The 22734-nt window shown below is 40.2% G+C and overlaps 1 protein-coding gene across 2 annotated transcripts in view; it reads right to left on the minus strand.

Annotated features, from left to right (window-relative positions):
- slc49a4 (solute carrier family 49 member 4) overlaps positions 1-22729 on the minus strand; it is a 43967-nt gene extending 21238 nt beyond the window's left edge. Inside the window, exons 1-6 of one of the 2 annotated variants that reach the window (XM_084908119.1) lie at positions 22295-22729; positions 18264-18357; positions 11403-11674; positions 10561-10690; positions 5637-5745; positions 397-464 (exon numbers count right to left, since the gene is read on the minus strand). In XM_084908119.1, the coding sequence (XP_084764245.1) occupies positions 397-464; positions 5637-5745; positions 10561-10690; positions 11403-11674; positions 18264-18357; positions 22295-22589 (968 nt within the window). In that variant the 5' untranslated portion in view covers positions 22590-22729. The remainder of the gene's footprint in view (positions 1-396; positions 465-5636; positions 5746-10560; positions 10691-11402; positions 11675-18263; positions 18358-22294) is intronic. The other variant, XM_084908118.1, reaches the window with a different exon arrangement.
- Between the last annotated feature and the right edge of the window lie 5 nt (positions 22730-22734).

Raw genomic sequence — 22734 nt, forward strand, 5'->3', positions numbered from 1 at the left:
AAGTCTTACGCAGTGATCAGTCAATGGTTATGAGTCATTTCCAATGAAAGCCAGTAATATGAAGCTACCAACTGTCGCTCTCATGATGGGCTTGACAATAAAAAATAAAAAATAAAAAATAGTCAAAGTTGCACTGCTCTCAACTGTTTTTCAGCACTTAAGTGATGGAGTGAAGCATCCACCATCATTCTTTCATCCTTGCATGCATACACACATGCACAGCACATTTAAACCAACACTTCATGGCAGGTCTTTTTCACAGTGTAGCAGACTTGTAATATTTTCACTCATAATGCATAATGCAATGCAGTGTTAAAGTACAGCTTCACTTTTAATCCACATTCAGTAGTCAGAGTGGCACAGACACACACACACAAAAAGGATGGTATAACTCACCGGGCCATTGCCACTCCGAACACACATCCACCAACGGTCGACCAGAAACCAATCCAGCCTGCATCCACCTGTGTTTAAAAAAAAAAAAAAAAAAAAAAGAGAGAGAAAGAAAGAAAACAAAGGAAAATGAGGTGGTGGTTTGGGAGAGAAAAGCCAAGACAAAAGAACAGAAACAGAAAAGCATATACCCTGTTCAACATGCAGTCCATGACTGTGAGGACAGAGCTAGACGGAGAGCAGGCTCTAAGTGCCTGAAGACTGTGAAGGCCTGCCAATCACCGTGTCCGGTAAATTGCCAGGGTTGGCAATGTTGCATGCGTGTATGTGTGCAAAGCTTGCTGTCCCTTTTTTTATTTTTTTTATTTTATTTACCAGGATGAAAGTCAACACACACACACACACACACACACACACACAAAGTCAGAAGAAAGGACGCTTTGACCAAGGGACTGCCACAGAATCAATAACAGGTAAAATACAGCACGCCTCCCTTTCTCTCTCTCTCACACTCACAGGAAAAGTCAAAGTGCCAATAAATGCGTTTGGTTCTCATAAGTCTTCTACGGACAATAACTTTCATGAAGTCAAATTCAGATGGTAGATCATTCAGCGAGGAAGCTGAATCTAAAGCAGGATCTGATGCTTTCTGCTTAATCACACTCTGCACCAATCTGTCAAGAAAGTTCACGATGAAGAAAAGTGGACTATCAAAGTTATTAAATGTAGACGGATTCTAGCTTACAAGTGATGCATGCCAAAATGCCATTATATTTGATCAGAGTTTTGTGTGGGCCAGCCTTCTGTGAAGCAGTGAAGCTCAGTGGAAAGGCACTCGTCTCATGTTTGCATAGCCTGAGGCAGCACAGAGAGGTGAACTGTACTCCCCAAGTAAATAACAAAGATCTAAAAATATATATTATAAATCAAAACACCCACAACCCTGTAGCACCTATAATTGCTGTTTATCTTCCACGTAGGCCGTGCAGCACTGATGCTAGGATTTTCTATGGTGTATGTCACATCAGTTTGTGCGCCAGTTCAGGGAGCTAAACACAAATTGCATGCCAAGCCATTTCAATTCAAAAGATACAAATTACTATGTTTCATGTGTGGGTGGAGAGTTAATTAACTGCAGCATTCTCAGTGCTTGGATCCTTTAAAAGGCCAAGCCTGAAGCTTAATCATGTCTGCTATTTTGTGACTGTGTCAATAAGCTGGCGACGACTGCAGTTAGGATGGAGAAAGCCATATCATGTTAATGTGTTTGTTTCTGTTTTCTCTCTTAATCGCATGTTATAAGCCATTTTGAGCCAATGTCATAAACCTGATCCTCTGAGAAGTGGCATGTTGTGCTAATGCTGAATCTCTTCGTGTAATCCTAAAAATCCACAAAGCAGTGTTTAATGCTGAGAAGTGTTTTATGTGAAGGCAGAACATATGTTGTGAAGTTAAAAAGTGCTTCAAAACTCCCACAGTGGTTGTGTATTGGTATTAAAAAAAAAGAAAAACTAATCTTACTAAAAGAAGCAGGACACAATCTGCATTCAAATTCTATGCATTCTAAATGAGTCTCCATTAAAAACTGATGAGCTGAAGCACTAAAGCACCCATTTCCCGAGACCTACGGATTGTGATGATACTTGTATCTGCAGGTTTAGCACATTTCCCCTCTAGAGCTCAAATGGCATCCTTAGCATCAGACGTTTGGCGCTTCCCCTGTGCATCTAGTATCCAAATTCCAGAAATACACACCCTTGTTATAATAGAATAGGTGACCATTTTTACTTTTCTCATCCTTTTGCGTTTCGATGGCTCTTGTCCTAGTTTCAACTCCCACTTCCTACCACAAACAATCACAGTGGAGAGGCACAGAAACTGTGGCGTGATTGCATTTGAAGAGAGCGCCCAATTGCAGGTACAAAATTGAAAAGACTGGCAATTCAACCACTGACATGAGTTTTTTACAAAAAATAAAAAACAACACAAATTTTGTTGTCTCAATCTCTTTTCTGGGTGGCCACACAGCACACACCGTGTCAGTATGGAAATATATTGAGGCATGACTTGCTGACTTGTATTTGCTCGCTGGAAGATACAAGGCCTCGGTGGAGTTTGTCATTTTCTTCCCTCCTGGGGCTTGGGTGATTGTATGTGCACACTATGTTCTAAGAGCTTCAGTAATTTCACGCATATTTTTAAGACTCGCATATAAACCAAACAAACATGAAAACGTGAGTTTCCTAGTCGGGCTTCTGTCAAATCACCACATGCTGTGCCATTTCCCTGCCAACAGATCTGTGTGCCTCTGCCCCTCTTCCAGTCATTTACTCAATCAATCCTTGTAAGTCGTTAAACATCACTTCTAGGTCGTATTTCATGAAGTCATAAAAAAACAGCATGACGACTGAGACCAGAGAGCTGGCTAGGTGCTGTAACAGTCTTTGTCACTTGCAGAGCATGTTTCGTTCGCCTTCACGTTTTATTTCTTTATTAGTTTTTCAGACACTCTGCTGTGGGACAAGGACATGTTTGTATTTCCAATCGACTCTGGGGGAGAGGGGAAAAAAAGAAAAGAGAAAAAAAAGGAGACATCAACATTTGTCTAATCCAGTGACAACTGATTGCTCTTACTGCCTCACGGCACTCATGGTCACCTCTCACTCAGGCTGGGTGGCTAGCTGTGGAAACAGATGACAGAAGCATCTTTATTCCAGAAAAGGACCCCGAAGAAGCATGTGTAAGAAAAATGCTGACAGAGAGAGGGAGGAGGAGGAGGAGAGATGAGGTTAGGTCTTGAAACACACCAAGGATAAATGACTGCATGAATCAGCAGCAGAACTGAGTTACCAAATGTGTGCACTATAAAAGAAAAAGAAGTGAAAATAGAATTTGATATACGGTGCAGTGAAAAAAGGATTTGCCCCCTTCGTGATTTCTTTTTTGCATATTTGTCACACATTAAAGATCAAATACATTTTTATTTTAGACAAAAATAATTTTTTTAATGTAGTTTTGAACGAGGATTTCATTTATTAATGGGGGGGGGGGGGGGAGAGAAGAGCTATCCAAACCTATGATGAATCATCTGACTTAACTGAATAAATTTCACCAGCCACACCCAGGCATGATTAATATCAGACCTGCTGAATCAAGAAATCCATCAAATAGAATCTGCCAAACTGACAAAGTGAAGTAGGCCAAACAATAAAAATTTAAAAAGCAACACATCAAGCCATGATCTAAAGAAACAGCTAAAAAAAACAAAAAAACAAACAAACAAATATTATGGATGAATGGATGAATAAAAAGAATTCTGCAAAGAAGACTGAGCAAAATTTCCTCCACAGCAATGCAAATGACTGAATGCTGTTCTGCAGCCAAGGGTGACACAACCAGTTACTAGGTTTAGGGGGCAATTACTTCCACATCGGTTTGTGATAACCTTTTTTCACTCAAATTAAATCATCAACTGAATGATGCATTTTGCATCTCATCTGGTCATCTTTGTCTAATATTAACATTTGTTTGATGAGCCATTACATCCAATTTCAACCAGACGTGGATTCAGAAAATGACTCCACAGTAAAGCAAAGGTGTAAACGTGTGTTTGTGAGCAAATCATTGCAAAGCAAGAAGAAATTAACATGAAGTTGGGAATTTCTCTTTTGCTATTAATGCTTTGTTCATTTTAAAATGTCAGTAAGAGCTGAAGGCAAATGCAAAGAGAAAAGTTTGCACTGAAACAAAAATCCCAGTGCAAATGCATTGGTGCTTGGGGAAAGAAGAAAAAGATCTAATTAGATGAGAGCTTGCATTTTTTTAATGCCTATTTTACTCCCAGCACAGCGTCTGTCTGCACCGTCTCTGGATGTGACAGTCAACAAAGTTTAAAACAGACAGAAAAACAAGATAAGCTCGAGCTGCGATTGGGATCTGTGGGTGCATCTTAAGCTAAAACAAAATAAAATGCAGTATTTGCTTTTCCTTAGTTCAACTTGACTTCAATGTCTCCACACCCAAAGAACAAAGCTTCAGTTGCATTCGTACTCCACCACGCACATCGTTTCATTTATTTTTAAGCTCAACTTTTATACCCAAGGGATAGCTCATCTCACTGCAACATACTTTTTGTGTTTTCAAGTGTCATGGATAAAAAGAATGAGAGAAAAAAACAACTTTTTAGAACAAATGAAATCTAAGAACAATTTGGTATGCACTCTGCTTCCTCTTGACAGAGGTATAATGTAGAGGGTGTGACAAGAAGTGTTTCATCCCCCGCTCTGCTGCGTGTGATCTCCTCTCCAGCAGCACCTGTCTGGCGATAACCTTGAAAAGATGCTTCCTTCGCCTTTTGACATGCTGCTGTGTTGAGACCTGGAAGATGCAAACCATCCAGAGCTTTTTTTCTTCCTCCAAGCTGCACCACTCAAAATTACTCTGTTTTTCTGTCTCAAATTGAAGATGGCTGGCAGGCATGCGGATAGCGATTTGCAATTGATTGTGCCCTTCACAAAAGACGCAGCTATGTGTAGGCTCAATAAGTGCAAAACAGAAAAAGACAGCACCAAATCAAAATATGTGATCATATTTGGTTATTTTTAGGTTTCACATGGGGAGTGACAGTGTGTATTTATTCCTGCATAAGAGTGGATTAATACACCCTTGCAAACTGGTTCTTTAGAATTCAAACGTCAGAATTCCTTCCACATCAAAATATACTTCTCAGTCCTGAATATCATCACGTGTTCTATGTGTGTAATGTCATTTCAGTGCATCATCTTGATAATGACAGACCTTACAGTTTACTGGCAGGAAGAACTTCTGAGATATATTTCAAGATGCAACTATGAGAGCAGGAGAAAGGACCCCAGCTGTTCGCCCCATTGTTCCACATGTGTGAAAAGCTTTTCAAATTATAGACACAGGTGGATGAAAACTGACTACTTACCTAGTCAAATAAGAGAAATACAAATATTCATACATATTTTTTTGCAGTTTACCCACCTAAAGGGTAACCCAGATGAAAACTAGTCTGTTATGAAGGAAAAATGCTGACCTTGTCTCCACACTTTCCTCAAAAGGCAGTCAAAACACCAGTACTGACCTGTTCTTTCAAAAGGGCACTGGAAAAAAAATGAAATCTGAAGAAACAGCCTCTTACTGAATGCTTTGAGGTACTTCACTTTACTGAAGCTGGTGCAAAGGTAGTATGTTATCCTGTGTGTGCATTTGTGCCATACCTGGCTGACTTTGGCTGGTGTAAGAACCATGTCGAGGACGCCCGACCAGCCAGCAATCACTCCTGTGGGGACTGCATAGGCCAGTGCTATCATCAGGAACCGCAGATTGCTGAAAGAGACAAAAAACAAACAAACTATATTATACTATACATCATCCAGCCTCCAGACAGAAATTTCAGCACATCTGTAGAACCTATCAATGTAATCTTGGGAAAAAGAAAAAGATTTGAGACCAAAAGTGTTTACAATATGTACTAATTAATGAGAGATACAGTATCTCACTGAATGCTACAATTTAACATGCAGTTATCCAGATCTTTCATATCTTGAAAGCATCTGGGTTTATTTCAGTCCTAAAATAAATAAATAGTATATTAATTGTGTATTGGTGTATTACTCCTAACGCCGCTCTTACTTTAGCAAAAACAGATGATTATCTGATATTTATTCGTGTACCTCTAAAGACTTCTGCATATAAATGTGAGAGCTTGGTCACTTGATTTAATTGAAAGGATATCCTCTGCAGAATCACTGAGGGGTTCATAATTATAATCCAAGCACTAAATGTTACTAATTGCATGAATGCATAATGCCGCCTCCAATTACAGCCTACATCCCAGCAGCAGTGGCCCGAGATGAAACAATGAAAGCAGCATAACGTGGTGTGTCTTTCCTGTCCTGTTCATTGATGTCTAGAGGTCTGCCATCAGCTGTCATCCAACCTGACACGCACAGCCACACGCACTCAAGTGCTTCTATCTTTGTCAGGGTACTCACTGACATTAATGCATTCTGTAAATCCTGTGTCTAACATTATATACTTGCCTCCAACACTTGTCCCAGACTAAACTTAATGCTAGCCCCAACTGTAAACGCCCAGCGGTTCATTGAAATTGTGCCAGACAGTGACAACTAGCACAAACTACTCCAGCTACTTGCCAACCTTACTCAATCTTCACTCACAGATTTACTGACCAACATTACTGCAACTTGCTCCTATTCCACTAAACAGTTGTGAGCGCGCCCCCCACCCCCCACAATGTGATTACACAAACAGGTTTTGCCCTCACAACATGGATAATACACAGCACACACAGGCACACCACTTTGGCTCATCTCCCTGTGCCTGTCACAACAGAAAATCCATCCCTGTTCAGAGCACAGAGACAGAGAGATAAGAAGCAACCTGAACACTGGTGGGAAGCTGCCAACATTAAGCTAAAGGATCTAAAATAAGGACCAAAAACTCAAAATTAGGAATTTGAATGATCACTCAGAATACTTTGAATTCTTGGCACTGCACTGTATAGCTTAACAGTGTGTGACATGTACTCGTTCAATGACTCAATTATAAATTGTCCATAAGGCAATAAAAATAATGACTGCAACCAGTGACTGCTGTTATAGCTGGAACACTTTCTATCACATGAAAACCTGTTTCAATAGCAAACCTATAAGAGCCTTCCTGCGTTTGCCATCTTACATTTCAGGTACTCTCATGAGAAAATAGTGTAAACACATTTTTACATAGTTGCTGTTAAACCATCTATTGTTATTATTCCACTCTCTAATGAAAGTCAAATCTTTGATACTGTTATGTCTGTCACTGCATAACAATGTGGTTTAAAAGAAAAAAAAAATGGATTCCTTTTAATTGTAAATTCTGCAAAGACAGCCACTCGTTTGCAATTAATCACAAATGTGACGGGGTTTGAGGTTATAGTTAACTGCACGTGAGCCATTAGTGTTTGCATTTATTGTTTCATTAGCTGCAAAACAATGTTTAATTGTTTAAAAAAAACTGTAACAATTGCTCAAAATTAAAAGCTACAAATGCATCTTTGATTTGAGGTAAATCCATTTGTAGATAATAACCGTTCATCAGTTTACTGGAATCAAACTGCAGCAGCAGGAATCTAAATGCTACAGCAGACATGAGGCTGACACAAGCAGTTTAGCTCACAGTGAACTGTTTGCAAAAGGGAGAAAATTAATAAAGTCGCGTGTATGTGTATTTATGTATGTGTGCCCAATATACACTCAAAGTTGATCTATTTAGAATATATAACACCTCTCCAATCACATGAAAGTCAAATACAATCACTTGGAACACAAACACCCACACTAATCACCTTCGCCCAGTGAGGTGACATGGTGATTTAAAAATCAGAGCCACATCCTCAACCCAAACAATGTGATTAGAATCACTCAGTGTCTGACAAATGAGGCAGGGCTGGAAGCAGATTCACAGATTGTTTTCTTCTCCTGCTGTTGGTTTATGGACACCGGTAACTCTTACATTTATTCTGCCCCTGCTTTATTATAATGCAGCCAGCATCCTGAACGGTATCAAGCAGGGACATCTGGATAACACTTGGAGGCCGGCATCGCCCATATGCTTCAAATGCAGACAAAGTTCACGAATACACACAAACTACAGAGAGAGAACTTCCCAGGACAAACTACCTGTACGGCCAAAGTAGTGTTGCTGTAAACAAATCCACAGCCCTTCCCTTTCCTGACACCGGTGAACCTCACACAATGAATCGCTTTATTGGAAGAATGCTTTGATTATACACGAAAAAACAAACGCCGCCAGTCTCTCAGCTGCAGACGGCTTGTCTCATCTTAAGCAGTATGAAGCGGTTTGGCCTTGGACAGAGTACGTAGGGACAGTCATAAAAGCCCTGTGACAAAGTACTCCCCCTGCTTTTCCTATTAGCACCCTTTTCATTAACCTTGCCACAACAACAGGAAATCAATATCCATGCATTTTTTTCCCCTCTAAAGATGAGCTTATTTAGACAACCAAATGCAAGCAGGCAGACACCATCTATTGGTAAGTTTTTTCTCCTCCCCACTTCCTGCTGGGGATGAAATATTTCCAAAGAAGTCTCAAAGCTGCCGGTGTCATCAGCTAAGTGTCCTTGGCAGAACCGGCTGGAGCGCAATGCATCAAAATGACAACTTTCAAAGTGAGTATGACTGGGGGTGGGAGGAAGGGGTCATTAATAGTCAAGCTTCGGCCTGTTTAGTATTACCACACAGGGTGATGAGAATACAATGATAACTTTGCACCATGTGTGGAGACATCCAGGTTTCTAATTAGACTGCTGCTGTGGCAGCAGATGTGAACAGCTGGAAGCACTCATCAAGCTGAAGATCGTTAACCAGTGCTCGGACCCTGACAGATAAATGGATGAACAGATACATCAATAGATAAGCATCAAGCTTAATGGCAAGTTAGCGGGTACCTGCCATCACTGTGAAGGCTACAAAATGCTGCTATATTATACAGCGCGAGGTGCACTATTCAAATCTGCCATCTTGGTATCGGGCCCAATACCAAACAGATCCTGTCCATACAGGACCAATTCCCTGTCTCTATCAGTCTAATTACCAATTATTCCACATGGTGGATTATCAGCTACTCACAGCAAACCCCGGCTTGAAGATACCTAAAAGCGATGCAAAATGATGTTACACAGTGAGGTAAAATAAGTTTAAACAGCCAAATTCTTTGATCCGCCTGTAATCAGGGTGAGAAACACTACTGAAACAGTGAAACCTAAAACATCTGGATAAGTTTCATGGAAAGCTTCATGGAAAGCTGCAGTGTGGTTAATAAATTACAATTACAGAGTCATATAAGAAGTTAAATTTTCACTAAGTAAAGCTTTAAAGTTGGAGTACTTTCTCAAACTAAGGCAAACTTGTCTAACTGCTCTATGAGTGCATAGGCCACAAAGACTCAAGTCACTTTTCCTGCTACATGCCCAGTCCCTGCAGGACAACTGTACGGCTTGATGTTGCTGGACTGAGATACAACATGTTGCCCAAACAGGTCACTGGAAGCCTGCCTATCACAAGTGGAACAGAAACCCTCACAGCTGGATGGCCTAGTTAAGTTGGCCAGAAACCTCTGCACGTATGAGCATGCGCGCATGAATAAAATGTGTCAAAAAACATGTATTAGATAGATATCAGCTTGATCGCATATGTTTCTGAACTCGTTAATGAGTTAAACCTGTCTGTGCTGGTCAGAGGCCTGTGGAAAGTCTGGCCCTGTAGTGAAGCAATTTCTTACTTCAGGGGACCGAGAGTAGCCAACCAAGCTGGGCCAACTTCCTGGGTGCCATCATCCAGCTCTTTTTCCCTTCTCCTTCACCCTTCCCCAGCCTTAATCCAAACTATGGCCACTGCCACAGGCCTCATTTCTTTACAAGCCAGGGCACTGATTCTGGGGCAATGCTGTTTCCTCATGCCCCAGAGGATTACTATTCCCATGGTGGAAAGTTTGAAGACATATAGGGATATGGTGCTGCAAGGTTTATAATAAAGTGTTATTCAATCATTGTTTCTAGATTGCCGTGTAGACCTCGCCTGTACCCTTTCTCAGGGTGGGGGAAGAAAAAGTCCACAGAGAGTCAGATCCTCAACATAACAGAACATCTCTCTTCTTCTCCAGCTACATGCATCAGCTGTGTCTCTTGAGAGTTATTGTAAGTAAGTGACCCTCACAGTGTAGATGCGGGGTGATGTCTTTTTTCAACAGTGGCCAGAGCTTAGTGACAAATCTAGAGCGAAGGCTGGAGTTTCTTTGATAACAGGCCAGGCAGATGGTGAGTGCCAACTGTAACATAAGATTCTGTCACTTTCTGAGACAAGAAGCATACTTTGCATCACCAAAATAGACTGAATGTATCCGCAGAGCAGAATAAATGCTTAAAACAGGCTAACAACTGCTCTCTTAGAGACCGCCTTCATACAAAATAGCACCGCACGAAGCCAAATCCAAATACACATCTTTTGTAATCTATTTAAAATCAAGGACATATCAAATTAGGCCTCTTGAATAATGTTTTGAAAGAATGGTCTCAACATCATCTTTCACATGATCATCTATGTGTGCATTGGATTTTACCTAAGAAGTCTGCAGATGCTGCTCCTGTAACTGAGTCTCTGGCTTGCAGCGGCCACGCTGGGAGGCATTGGTGGGCGTGCAGGGAAATAGAGCAGGACTGCTCCAAAAAGCACAGCAATAGCAGCCAACTCTGCCGGAACACAGCGACGTAGATGAAAAGAGACATACATGTTATTTTCAAAGATGAGACAGTCAGTCCAGTTTGACATTTAAAAAAAAAAAAAAAAAAAAAAAAGGTCACCGTGACATCTAGAAGTCCTCTGAAGCCATCCCCGTGATGAACATAACAGCCTACTAGACAAGACTGTAGAATAAATGCATCTAACAAAACGATGCAATCTGACATAGCATCAGCTGATATCACAACTCGTCTCTTAAAATAGCAATGCATTTACTAAAAAGCTCCATTGTAGCCACATTAGTGGATCGCTTTCTTTCCATCATGTGATAAGTGATACAATATCAGCTTACTTCTTATGTGACTCCTTTTTACTTACTTGAAAGCCTGCAAAACTTTTGATTCACAAAAATGTATCCGCTTTGCCCTTAAGAAATTAATAACAATACTACCTTAGGTTAAACAAAAGCCGCTGCCTCAATCTATTACAGCATGCCTGTTTCTCTTTTCAGCATGCTTTTAATTTTCTGAATCAGTTAAGCATATCAGCCCTAAAAAGCCATTATTCAGAGATGCAGTTATGAAGATTATAATTGGTGTTTGTGCAATATTCTTGGATCCTTTCGCCTGATTGTATTTCTGTCCCTTGACGGGGCTGACACGATGTCGAAATGATGCGATATCGATCCAACTTGCCCTCAGAGGCTCTGCTTTTTCTTAGTACCTGCATACATTACTAGCTGGATCCTGTCCCGGATGAAGATGTCGGAAACCGCTGCCGAGATCGTGGTTAGTGCCTGGGTGTCATTGGGAGCTGGAACTATCAGAGGTCCCACTATGAATGAAGCGGCGCCTCCAAGGTAGGAGAAGAGTGAGGCCACGGCTGTTGCTGTGGCTCTCTGATCAGGGGCAAACCATGTGGTGGACAGATAGGGGCCGGCGCTCATCATGGTGGGGCCGGCTAAACCATTAAGCAACTGACCTCCATGTATCAACCTGTAAAAGAAAAAAAAAATGTTCCTATTTAGAACACAAATACATGCCTCATATCAGGATGTGCCAGGAAAACACTTCTTTGATATCCCATTGAAACAAACACAAAACGGCATCACCCTCAGTATCCCTATTAAGTTCAAAATAAACTAAATAAGGACATAAAGTAATGAGGCATTTCTTTTGAGCATCTAAAGGAAGACTGACAGGCGAGGGAATAAAAATAAAGGCATAATTATCCCAGAGGAGTCAAGTAACCACCTGCCCCTGAAGTTTCTTTCTAACTTCTGCACCTTCAGACTGAATTGTGTGAGACAGATGTATTCTGAGATGTCCCCCGATTCCACCAGAACCCCCACCACCCCACGGCCCCCTCCAGAACTGTCTGACCGAGACAGCCAGCCGCTGGAGACGGCTCACGGCTGATTGATTGTCTGTACGCTCAGTAAAGACACCATTCGTTCAGAGCAGTCCGAGCTGGCTCAGCAGGGAGAGAAGAGAACGAGAGAGGGGGACACGTGAAGATGTTGGGTTAATTCTGAGCTTATGCCATTTAAAAATCTTCTATAATATTGACTGAAAAAATATTATCAGTATCAAAATTATTAGATTTTACACTAATACTTAATATAAAAAATTCCTTGAATGCCATTTTGTTTGACAAAACCTTTAATTCTAATACTGAGCCCTGTCTAAACAATATAGTTTATGCCTGCTTTATGTCTAAAGCAGGCATAAACTAGTTTGTTCAGTCTCCAGTGTGCTGACATGTCTCTGCCCTCTAACTCGTTCTAACTTTGGAGTCCACTGCCTCTGGGGTTCACAGATAAATGTGTCACAGCAGAATACAAAGTGCTGTGGTCAGTGACAGGCTGATTGGAGAATAACTTGTTCACCCTCTATCTTCTTCCCACATCTCAGACCTGCTAACATCCCCTCCTACACACCAACACCTCCTAAAATACTCTGTGCCTCATACTTTTTATTCATCCCACCTCTTCTTTCCTTGTTTCTCAGTCTTTATCGCTAACTGGGTATGTTTTCAACACTGACACTGAATAACCTGGTTATCCGAGTCCCCGTTTACACGATTCTGACATCATCGAGCTTCTCTGATCTGGTCATTTGCGTTGGTGCAGACATGTCTTTGACTCCTCCGCATCCAACGTGTGTCATTTCTGTACCGAGTGAGTTAACTCGACAGGATGTAGATGAACCCAGTGCCAGGACACTGCTGTATTTACAACTGTCATTTTCTTCATCTAATTATGTGAGAGGGGAAGTGTGAGCAACAAGCAGTAAAAATTTATCCTCCTTATTGGCGTCACACTGTCATTTTCACTTAAGCATGTAGGTTATCATTACATCACTTGTCATTATGTTTTCATTGACTTAACTACATGATTTCTATCAAAGAGTCTCCCCGTCATTACTTTTCAACTAAACATAAACACCAGATTCAGCAAACGAGGTGTTGACAGAGCAGCCAGAACCAAAAATAAGTGGTCTTCATGCTCTCAAGTACCAAATGTGCTTTTCTATCTACCCTACTGCATAAAAACCTCTTGAAACATTCAGAAAATGATTTGCAACAACAGAGACTACTTTGGTAGCTCTGCATCTTTGATTTGGCAGATTTTTTGATTTTCAATCTCCCCGGGATCTAAGCAGGGATCCTTTGCTTGTGTAAATGTGTAAACCACTACACTATGGAGCCACTGGTATAATCTCTGTATGATTAAGACTTGTGTGTACTGGCAAAAACAAATCTACAACTGCAATAGTTGGCATCTTATTGTGGCCGTCCTCCATTTGGATGGGTCAGTGTGCAAAGATGGCAATGCAGGTAGCACGAAGCAAGCAGGTCTATGAATTAGGCAGCACGATGTGAGCAAAAGCTAACATTTAATTTGTATTTTACGGTAACAACGACATGATTTATAATATGTTCTTGATACATATGACATTTTTCTACCTACCACACCGAGCCTTTGAGTCAAGCTGGCTGTCTGTCATTGTGTCTGTTGAATTGAAATCGAGAGCTACCCGGAGCCAACTAGCACAACAGTCCCAGTGCCAATCGGGTTTTTGGGCGCACATACTGATTACGGTCTCATTCAGGACTCAAAAGGGTGCAGACAGAGTGGTCCTGTCCACCTGCTGTACTAGACATTTTCATTAGATGACGATTATTCCAAACCCGGCACTCTAATCCACTTTCTCCAAAAAAACAAAAACAAAACTGACATTTAAAGAGACAAAGATACGCAGCATAATTTACAACAGCAACTGTGATCTACAGTGACCTCATTTTGAATCTCACCAACAATCGAAGCAGCTAAACTGTTTTGTTTTTATTGCATTTCATGCACAATACAAACCAAATTAAAACTTATGGAATCAACTAATAATCTGAACAATCGATGGTGGCTTTTAGCACTTCACACCTTTTAAAAAGTTTGACAAAGTTTGGTCAGTAACCAGCCTCGCTGTATTAGATTAGAGAACAGATGAGACTTAAAAAAAAAAAAAAAGTGCCTTTAATATGACAGGTGATGAGGACGGATGGTGACTAACACGAGGATGAGCGGTCACATGAGACTGCACTGTGGCTGGCGAAGCAAAGAGAGGGAATAGAGCAGCTTTTTCAACAAGAGATGATGAATCACTATTTATGAACCCTGTCAGACTGAATCTGATTGAGAATGAGACAAAGAAACCTGCACTACAGCGAAGTCATTTGACTGCTTCTGCTCTGCCTGAGCTGACAGACCAAAATTCAGCCATCACAAAAAGGCCAAACCAATTCCGCCTTGAAAATGGCACCATCGCAATTGTTGGAGTAATGCGATGGGATCCACAAATTTTTTTTTCTGATGGCCAATCAGACATTGTCGGAGTGAGTCTGAGATCTAACTGATAGATGCTAATCACACAGCTGGTCTGTATTCGAATTCATAACACAGACGGAGATTGAAATAGCAACAGAAACAAGTAGATGCATGAAAAGCCAGGAAAATGAGAAGGGTTTGAAAAAAGAAAAATGACCTTTGATTTGAGAGCAGAACTAATCACAGCAAGGTCTAATCAGTGACTGCCAATTCAACAGCACCTTTTATCTCCTTGACTGAACCTCACAAAACAAACAAAATCAGGTCTTTTTTTAAATGTGGCTTCACAGAAGATCTTGTTTAAAAAGAGAGAAAGTTCCACTTTTCAGTGTTCAAACATTCACAGCTCCCTTTGATTTTCAAAAATGGATCTTAAAACCTCAAAACAAAGAGACGCCTTACTTCCTCAAGAGGTTATCATAAAAACAAAAAGAGGTAATCGCCTTTTTAAACATGAAAAGGAATCTGGAGCAAACAGATCTGCAGGGGGTTACTGAAGGAATGTCACGGTTTCTAAACCTGGATAGACGTCTCCTCAAACTATTGTTTGATCCCGCCTGCAATGTCCTTGAACACCATATCCAAACTTCAGGAATCTGAAAAACTTAACTGTTAAAACTTAAACTCCATTATGTCCCGATTCACTCTCTAAGGTAATCTACATCATCATCCATCTGATAAGTATCCTCTGCATGACAGGCAGCACATTCATCAGCGACACCCGTCAGTAAACAAAGCCCTTGCATTTTGATCACTACCGCAAAGCAAAGAGTGACCTCTACTGGTGATCCAGCTACATCAAGCTTTGAGTCTCTACAGTTCTATAATAATCCAGTATGCCGTTCATCACCTTAAGATCTATGACCTATAACATTTAATATGCAAATTAAACTGAACTGTGACACACTAACATTTGCCGTGTGATTCATGTCCTCTTTGCTTTCGCCATCCTATCTTGTTTTCCACTTTGAATGCCGTATCTAAAGAGCTGAAGGTCGCAGCAGAGCAGCATAACTCTCATCGTGGTACGGGTGCACAGCGGGCAGCGTTGTTGACCCTTAAAAACTCTTAGCTCGACCTGAGCGGACATAAAAACTTGATATTTCATGGCTGGATTCAGCAGAGGTGAAATTGAAAGCTTGCTCGTGTGACTGGCTTTTGGACTGAAGTGACACTCGAGCAACAGCGAGAGGCAAGTTGAAAACTTCTAACAATACTGCCCTCGAGTGCGTCCAAAAAGAAGAGGAAGAGCTTGGTATTTTATTCCATTTCCTCTTTACAGTAAAAGCCTTTTGCAACATTAGCGTGGTCAAAATATGTGCGCATGCACGTAATTGGGATTTATTTTTTTAAATAATTTATGTCAAGTCAAAGTTATGCTTTGTGGAGATGATATTTTTACCTTCAGCTTACAAGATGTGATTAGGTTAAAAACCACTTCAGCTTCACAGACCAACACTCAACGATGTGAATGCTGTTGTTAAAGTTTAACGATTGAATTTTACACTTTAAGCTGAGTTTACATGTCACTGCTGGGAGGTATATAAATTTGCAAATGCATTTTCAAACTGAAAAAGAGGAGAGACACCAACCATTACTAGGCAGAGACTAATAAAAATGTTAGGAAATATGGAAGTGCAGAATCCAGTATTGCTGCCCTCTAAGAACTGAAAGTCAGGATATAACCAGTCTCTTCTGCATTTGTTTCTAAATAATTTAAATCCACCAACACTTTAGTAGTTTAAAGACACTGGAGTGCTCTTCATTATTCTGAAGTTATGTCTTTAAATTTAGTGCTAAAATAAAAACTTCAGCTCTCTACAGTCTCTTGAACAACAACAACAACAATAAGAAAAAAAGATTCCATAGATCTGTTTGCAGGCTACATCCAGATTTAGGTCACTGTTGCTCTTTATTGGAGACTTTTTTAAGGCCATATGGTAGCTTTGATGAAGCTCAGCTTTTACTGCATGAAGACAGATTTCCTGACAAGACACTCCTTTGCTTTGGTATTTGTCCCTTTCACATAACAGGTAGTTCAAAATGGGAACGTCCCTGTCTCAGCATGAGTAATTTGATGAAACACATTAATAATATTAAGCTTTTAGGTCACACTGTAATCTATCAAAGGTCAGTTTCCCAGATAAGACATCTGCCCACATCTGCACATGGCCCAAATGTATTGCATCTTTCTTTTAAGAGGACTTTGGCTACTCCTGATTTAAGGCTTTAGAGTTATTACAAACAGGCTGACAAAAATACAAAAACTCAATTTTATAATCATAAATGAAAGTTGCAAAGCTTGATATTTCACTCCAAACTGTAAATACTTTTTTGGGACAGACTATCGCCTGGAGATCGTGATTATATCAGTTATTCTCCTTGTACACTGCCAGGAGCTTTTCATGCCTTATTTCTTTCTTTAGGCCGTATCACTATATTAGCAGCTAGGTTTTCTTAGTGCAGCCTCACGAGACAGAAAAAGAGAAACAAATTAATTTATCTGCTCTTTGAAAGCCAAAACCTATTTTAAAAAGCTCCAACTGCATAAAGTGAAAGTGATATGTGACTTATTCCATGGAAATATGATTCTCTTTATTCATTATAAAATACTGCCTCATTGTGAAGCCCAACAGGAATCATTACACAGATTACCACCAAAAATATTCAAGGAAATTAGATTTTTTAAGGCACTGTATAATTGAAATGACCTTCTCTGAGCTCTTACCCTTTCTAAAAATGAGAACACTGAACTCAAGTGAAAATGAGAATGAAAGTGGGAAACTGTTTTCCAGCAACAGCCTGTCAAAATGCTGTCTGATAAGTGAGAAAACTGCCAGCAAAGACACCAAAAGAAGCAAAGCGTCCACACAGTGTTGATCTGTCCTTCACAATCACATCCTCTGCCACATAAATAGTCTCATTGTCTCTACGCAGTTACAAATCTGCATATCAAGAATGAAAAAGAAGCACGACCTCAGCTTGAATCAGTACAAATGCAAACAGTACAAGACCCTAAGAGGCCACTTTTGTGCAGACATTCATAATTTATTGACTTTAGTAACTCTCTGATTTTTCCTCTAGTGATATCAAGAGGTTGATAATTATTGTTTGGAGTGTTGCGATATGTGACCTTCCGTCCCTTCAGTGCAATTTGAAATGTAATTACTTTATTATTCTGTCTAATACTTTTGCTGGTGGCCATCATGGAACATTTAGCAAGCACAAAATTGACATGACAACAGAAAATTATGGACCTCTGACATCTGTGCATGCCATCTTGATTAAATGTTACTGATTAAATGATTCATATTTCTTCTTTTAAAAAAACTGAATGGAAACAATTATATGAAAAAAAGTTTAGTTTTTCACGTACTGCCAAATCCCAATTTGTGTAATCTTGTCAAACGCATTGCACACATTGGCAAACATCACACAAGGGTAACTTTTCCATGGTCCTAACTTTGGCCAGTAGCTAAGTTCATTTTCAATGAAACGCTGTGCAAAGCTGGTCCTAAAATGATTATGGCACTCACTCGGAAAATTTGCCTAAACTGAGTTATGGAGACTATAGAACCTGTTTAACTGCAGTGCAGCTCATGAGTCACTTTGCACCGCCTTTCCAAAATCTTTCAAATGATCATCATCACACTTGCATCGTGCCGCCATCTGCTACCTTAATATTTACACAGGCTTCTTACCATCGTCTCAAAGGCTGGCCTGTCAGTGGGATACTTCTTAGAGCTGCTCCTAGCACCATGAAGAGGGTAGAGAGGAGGAGGGATGCTCGCAAACCTGGAATACACAACACACTGCATCAACACCGACGTGTAAGAAAAAGTAAAGAGACAGCAGTGAACATGGTAGGGATTTCTCAATTTTTGCTACTACAAAGGATTATTTCTGTTCATATTGAATTAGTTATCTAACAATAAAAAGAAAAAAGTAAAAACAAAATCCAGTTTCCTGGATAGATAATAAGCATCGAATGATAACAGAGGAAAGCAGCAAATTAACACATTTTAAAATCTGGAATAAATATTTTACATAATTACCTTGACCAAGGAGATTATGTTTTTGGTAGTGTTGATGTCAGTCTGAGCTCACGAAAAGTTATGAATGAATGCTGATAAAACTCTGAAGGGGTGTAGAGGGGGGTCAGGAAGTACTGCATGAAGATTAAAACATCCTGTCACTGCTGACCTCTGACCTCTCCTTCAAGATCAAAGTGATAATAATGCTACTTAGAGCTACTTAAAACCATGTTTCTTACTGCCTTTGTTTGTATGAGGAGCATTTAAGAATTGATGCTGATATATGGGGATTAGGGCTGGGCCATATCATACTGTTCATGGTAATACCGGTATAATGTTAGGCAATGATAAGAAAATGAAATATCGCGATAGAAAATGGGTAAAATGCGCATGCGCAGTGCCTTTGTTTTCATACGCACATGGCAGAAAAAGCATGGCGGTGAAGGAGAAGGGTGAAAGCGGATCGTCGAATGAAACAGATGAACCAGAATTGGTTTGTAAAAATGCTGCCACTTCAGTGGTGTGGAACTGGTTTGACTTTCTTCCCTCAGATACACACCAAAGCACATTTTTTGGTAGAGCATGCAAGCACATGCACATAAAAAACAGCTGCTTGTTTAAGTGAAAATACATTGATGGGGTTTTTTTGCACTAATAAAGTTGTGGAGTTGTAAAGTATTTTGTCTCGCGCCACTTATATCGTCAGTTATATCGTTATCGCAAATTTTCCAAATATATATCGTGATAAATATTTTTGGCCATATTGCCCTGCCCTAATGGGGATTCTAAAAATACACATTATTATAATTTGCAGCCAACATTGCAACATTACATTTCTCATCTGCCTTTTGAGTTGACAACATGACCCAAAAATCTGTTACAGCTTTAACGAAAGTATTGCCAAGAGAAAGACTGAGCTGCCTGGTTAGTTAGAAATATACTGTAGTGCAATTGTTATACAATAAGCTCTAGTTAAACATGCCCAATTATTTACAAGTGATCTAAATTAATGATTACATTCTACATAAATACAGCTTTAACAAATAACTGAACGGGATTGGAACGCATTTGGCCAGCATCACTAACCAAGCAACAACAAAAATCTTAAAACAGAAAATTCCTTCTTAAATATCACTTGTGTAACAGCAATAGTATGAGAACTGTTTCTTTCACCATTAACTCAAGTCTCATTTCTCAGTTTCATCCACATGACAGCCATTTAGACAATTATGTGCACTTCCCCATTCTTTTCTGCATGTGAACTACCATTTCTGAATGTTTGATTGACAGGTTCAACTAAATGACCGCTGTGGAAAGAGGATCAACGTATTAACAACATCCTGTAGGGCTGGGTTAGAATACTTAACCAACCCATAATGAAGAAAAAATATATATATGGGTCACAACATACTAATGAGGCGTAATGGCGTGTGCAGCATGAGACTTCAATAGCAACAAGCACTTCGATAGATACTGGCTTCTATCACAACCCTCTACTGTATTTTAATATCAATCATGAATGCAGACTTTATTGATACCAGTGCAGTTATGAATTCTGCTCATCAGTTAGATTATTTATCAATTCCGTTATTGAACCTTGATCCACTTTCTTTTTAGAAAAATGAGGACTGTGCAAATTTTGAGCATGAAAGCGAAATAACAGCAAGACTGTATGCAACTCACGTACAAGAGCTTCACTGCCATGAGTTGGACAAGTTTACAATATACGACCTCATAAAACCATTCTGAGCAGTATCAACGGAAGAAAAAGAGAAGCTTGAACGTATTCCAATAAACTGGAAAGCTTCCCCACTTCATATCATATAAGCTGATGCTATATTGACTTCCTACTATAATGGCACCTTCATAGACACAGAGGCCGAGAAGCAGTTGTAGTTCTGCATTAAGGTTACATAGAAATAGCCACCTTTGCAAGGTTTGCCAACTAGAACTAGTTGCAGCAGGTAATCCAAAAATTATTATCTTAATATTTGCTAAATTGTTTCTACCAAAGCGCAAACAAAAAAGGCAAATATTTGCCACTTCCAGCTTTTCCCAATATGCAATTTTTATGTTTTTGTCATTTATTATTCATGCTCCTCAATTGTTCATCAGTACTTATGAGTGAAAAACAAAACATTCATAATGTTTGTCTTGAGAAGGCTTTAGCTGTACTGAGCAGCTCTCTAAATGAATGCATGCACAACTGTGACCACATTTCCAGTAAATGAAAGAAAAAGCCAGCAACATATTTTAGAGAAATGCTGGAGGACATCTACCGTAAATGAGACCTGCAAGTTTACAGCTGCATACTTCAATGCACAGTATGCATCTACGTGCTCAAGAGACAGTTTGTTGACATGAAGGGCAAGTTAATGATCACCACAACTGCAGCTGAAAATCTATAGTTATTTCCATATATTTAGATATTCATTTTAACAGTGTCCTTGTCACTACTGGCACCATGAGATGGTATATGCAGCCCATTCAATTTACACAGGTAGTCCAGCTACCTGTCTCTTGGCACTGTCTCATGAGTGAGGAGATACCAGGGGAGGGCTGGTACATAGTGGCAGTTGGACAGCCCCATTTAAGGCTTTGACACAACAGCAATAGTGTATGTGCAAGTTTGTGCAAAAAGGAACTGGAAGAGCATTCCCAAAGCTCTACAACATGACCACCGATGGGATTACTCATGTGCGTGTTTCTAACCAAACCCTCAAAATCAGACTCCATATGAGTATCATGAGGGTCCAGGTTGCTTTAGTGGGACCTGTGCTCACAGAACAAAACCATGCTCACTTTAAATGAGAGGAAAACAGGCAGGTCTGCCACTGGTGCCCAGTTTTCCCAAAGGGAAACCAAGTACTTTCCCCACAGTCAAGCTGGATTAGATCTAAGCATATCACAACCTTTGCAAGTCATATAAGTCTTTTTGCAAGGGCACACCATGGTTGACACTACTTAACTCAGATGCAGACATGACCACAAGGTTTTTTGTAAGGTCTGAGTGGAATCTACACCAGGAAGAATTTACAACAAGTTACTGAAAGAAGCAGACACCATTATCGAGTTGCCTACAATTAAATTAGGCAACAAAAACACCTAATTGTTAATGTGATTGTGATCACAAGGTGAGTTATGCAACTTCTTGGCAAGATTCTGCATGGACCAGCAGTCTGGTCCCTGTTGTTAGTGCCTTGTTACTGTTTTTGTCATCTGACAACCAGCGTGGTCATTACAAACTTCTACAGTCAGGTGATGCAGAGGAACTGGTTTGGTAAAGCACACGCAAGAGGGCTACTTTCATTCTTTCCAAGAAATACTGCTTTTGCATTGGCTTTTGAACCTGAAAATAAAGATTTTTTAAAAAGTAAATTAAGACTTGCTTGTCCCATATAAGCACTTTCCCCCATTCCTCTCATGTTTCCAACTCATCTATGTGTCTTACTGGGCACAAACAACCCATTTAAAAACTGAATGAAGACTATAAGGTCTCTTAAATACTGCATTTTATCAGAGTAAATATATTCTGCGATTGCATAAGGTCAAACTAATGATGACAGAAATTTTCGAAACCTAAAACAAAATACGTCATTAAGTTACATCGCTGTAGATCTTGGTGGGGTGAAAAATCACCAGGTCAGGCACAATCATCGTTGAGGTATGACACAGTGTGCCACATTAAAAGAACTCACCTTTTTTATCCATTAACCACATAAACAGCAACCAAGGGAGGAAGCCAGCCGGGCCCCACAGCACCAAAATCGCGATGTCAGACTTGGTAAAGCCGTAAGCGTGAGCGGCTGAGTTCTGTATGGGACCCCAGAAGTTCCACACCATTCCCTGCATCAGTGCCAGCAGGGAAAACAGGGTCAGAACCAGCCATCTTCTCCCATACACTCTGCTGTTTACCGGATTACTGTTCGTCTCCACATAAGAAGGAACAAGAAGCGGCTCCCTCTCGGCCTCGGTGCTCGAACCGGCACCCATATTAACCTCCCGTTTGTCAGGCTAGTTAAAAATTCCGGTTTTAACGACGGTACAGCAACGACAAACTACCTCGGCCACACAAACAAAAACAGCCGATAGCGTCTGGTGTTTGCTTTAACTGCGCATGTCAAACCGGAAATAGTTG

Source organism: Perissodus microlepis, chromosome 16 (genome assembly GCF_051167445.1).
Source record: "Perissodus microlepis isolate ML-2025 ecotype Zambia chromosome 16, ASM5116744v1, whole genome shotgun sequence".
Classification (NCBI taxonomy): domain Eukaryota; kingdom Metazoa; phylum Chordata; class Actinopteri; order Cichliformes; family Cichlidae; genus Perissodus; species Perissodus microlepis.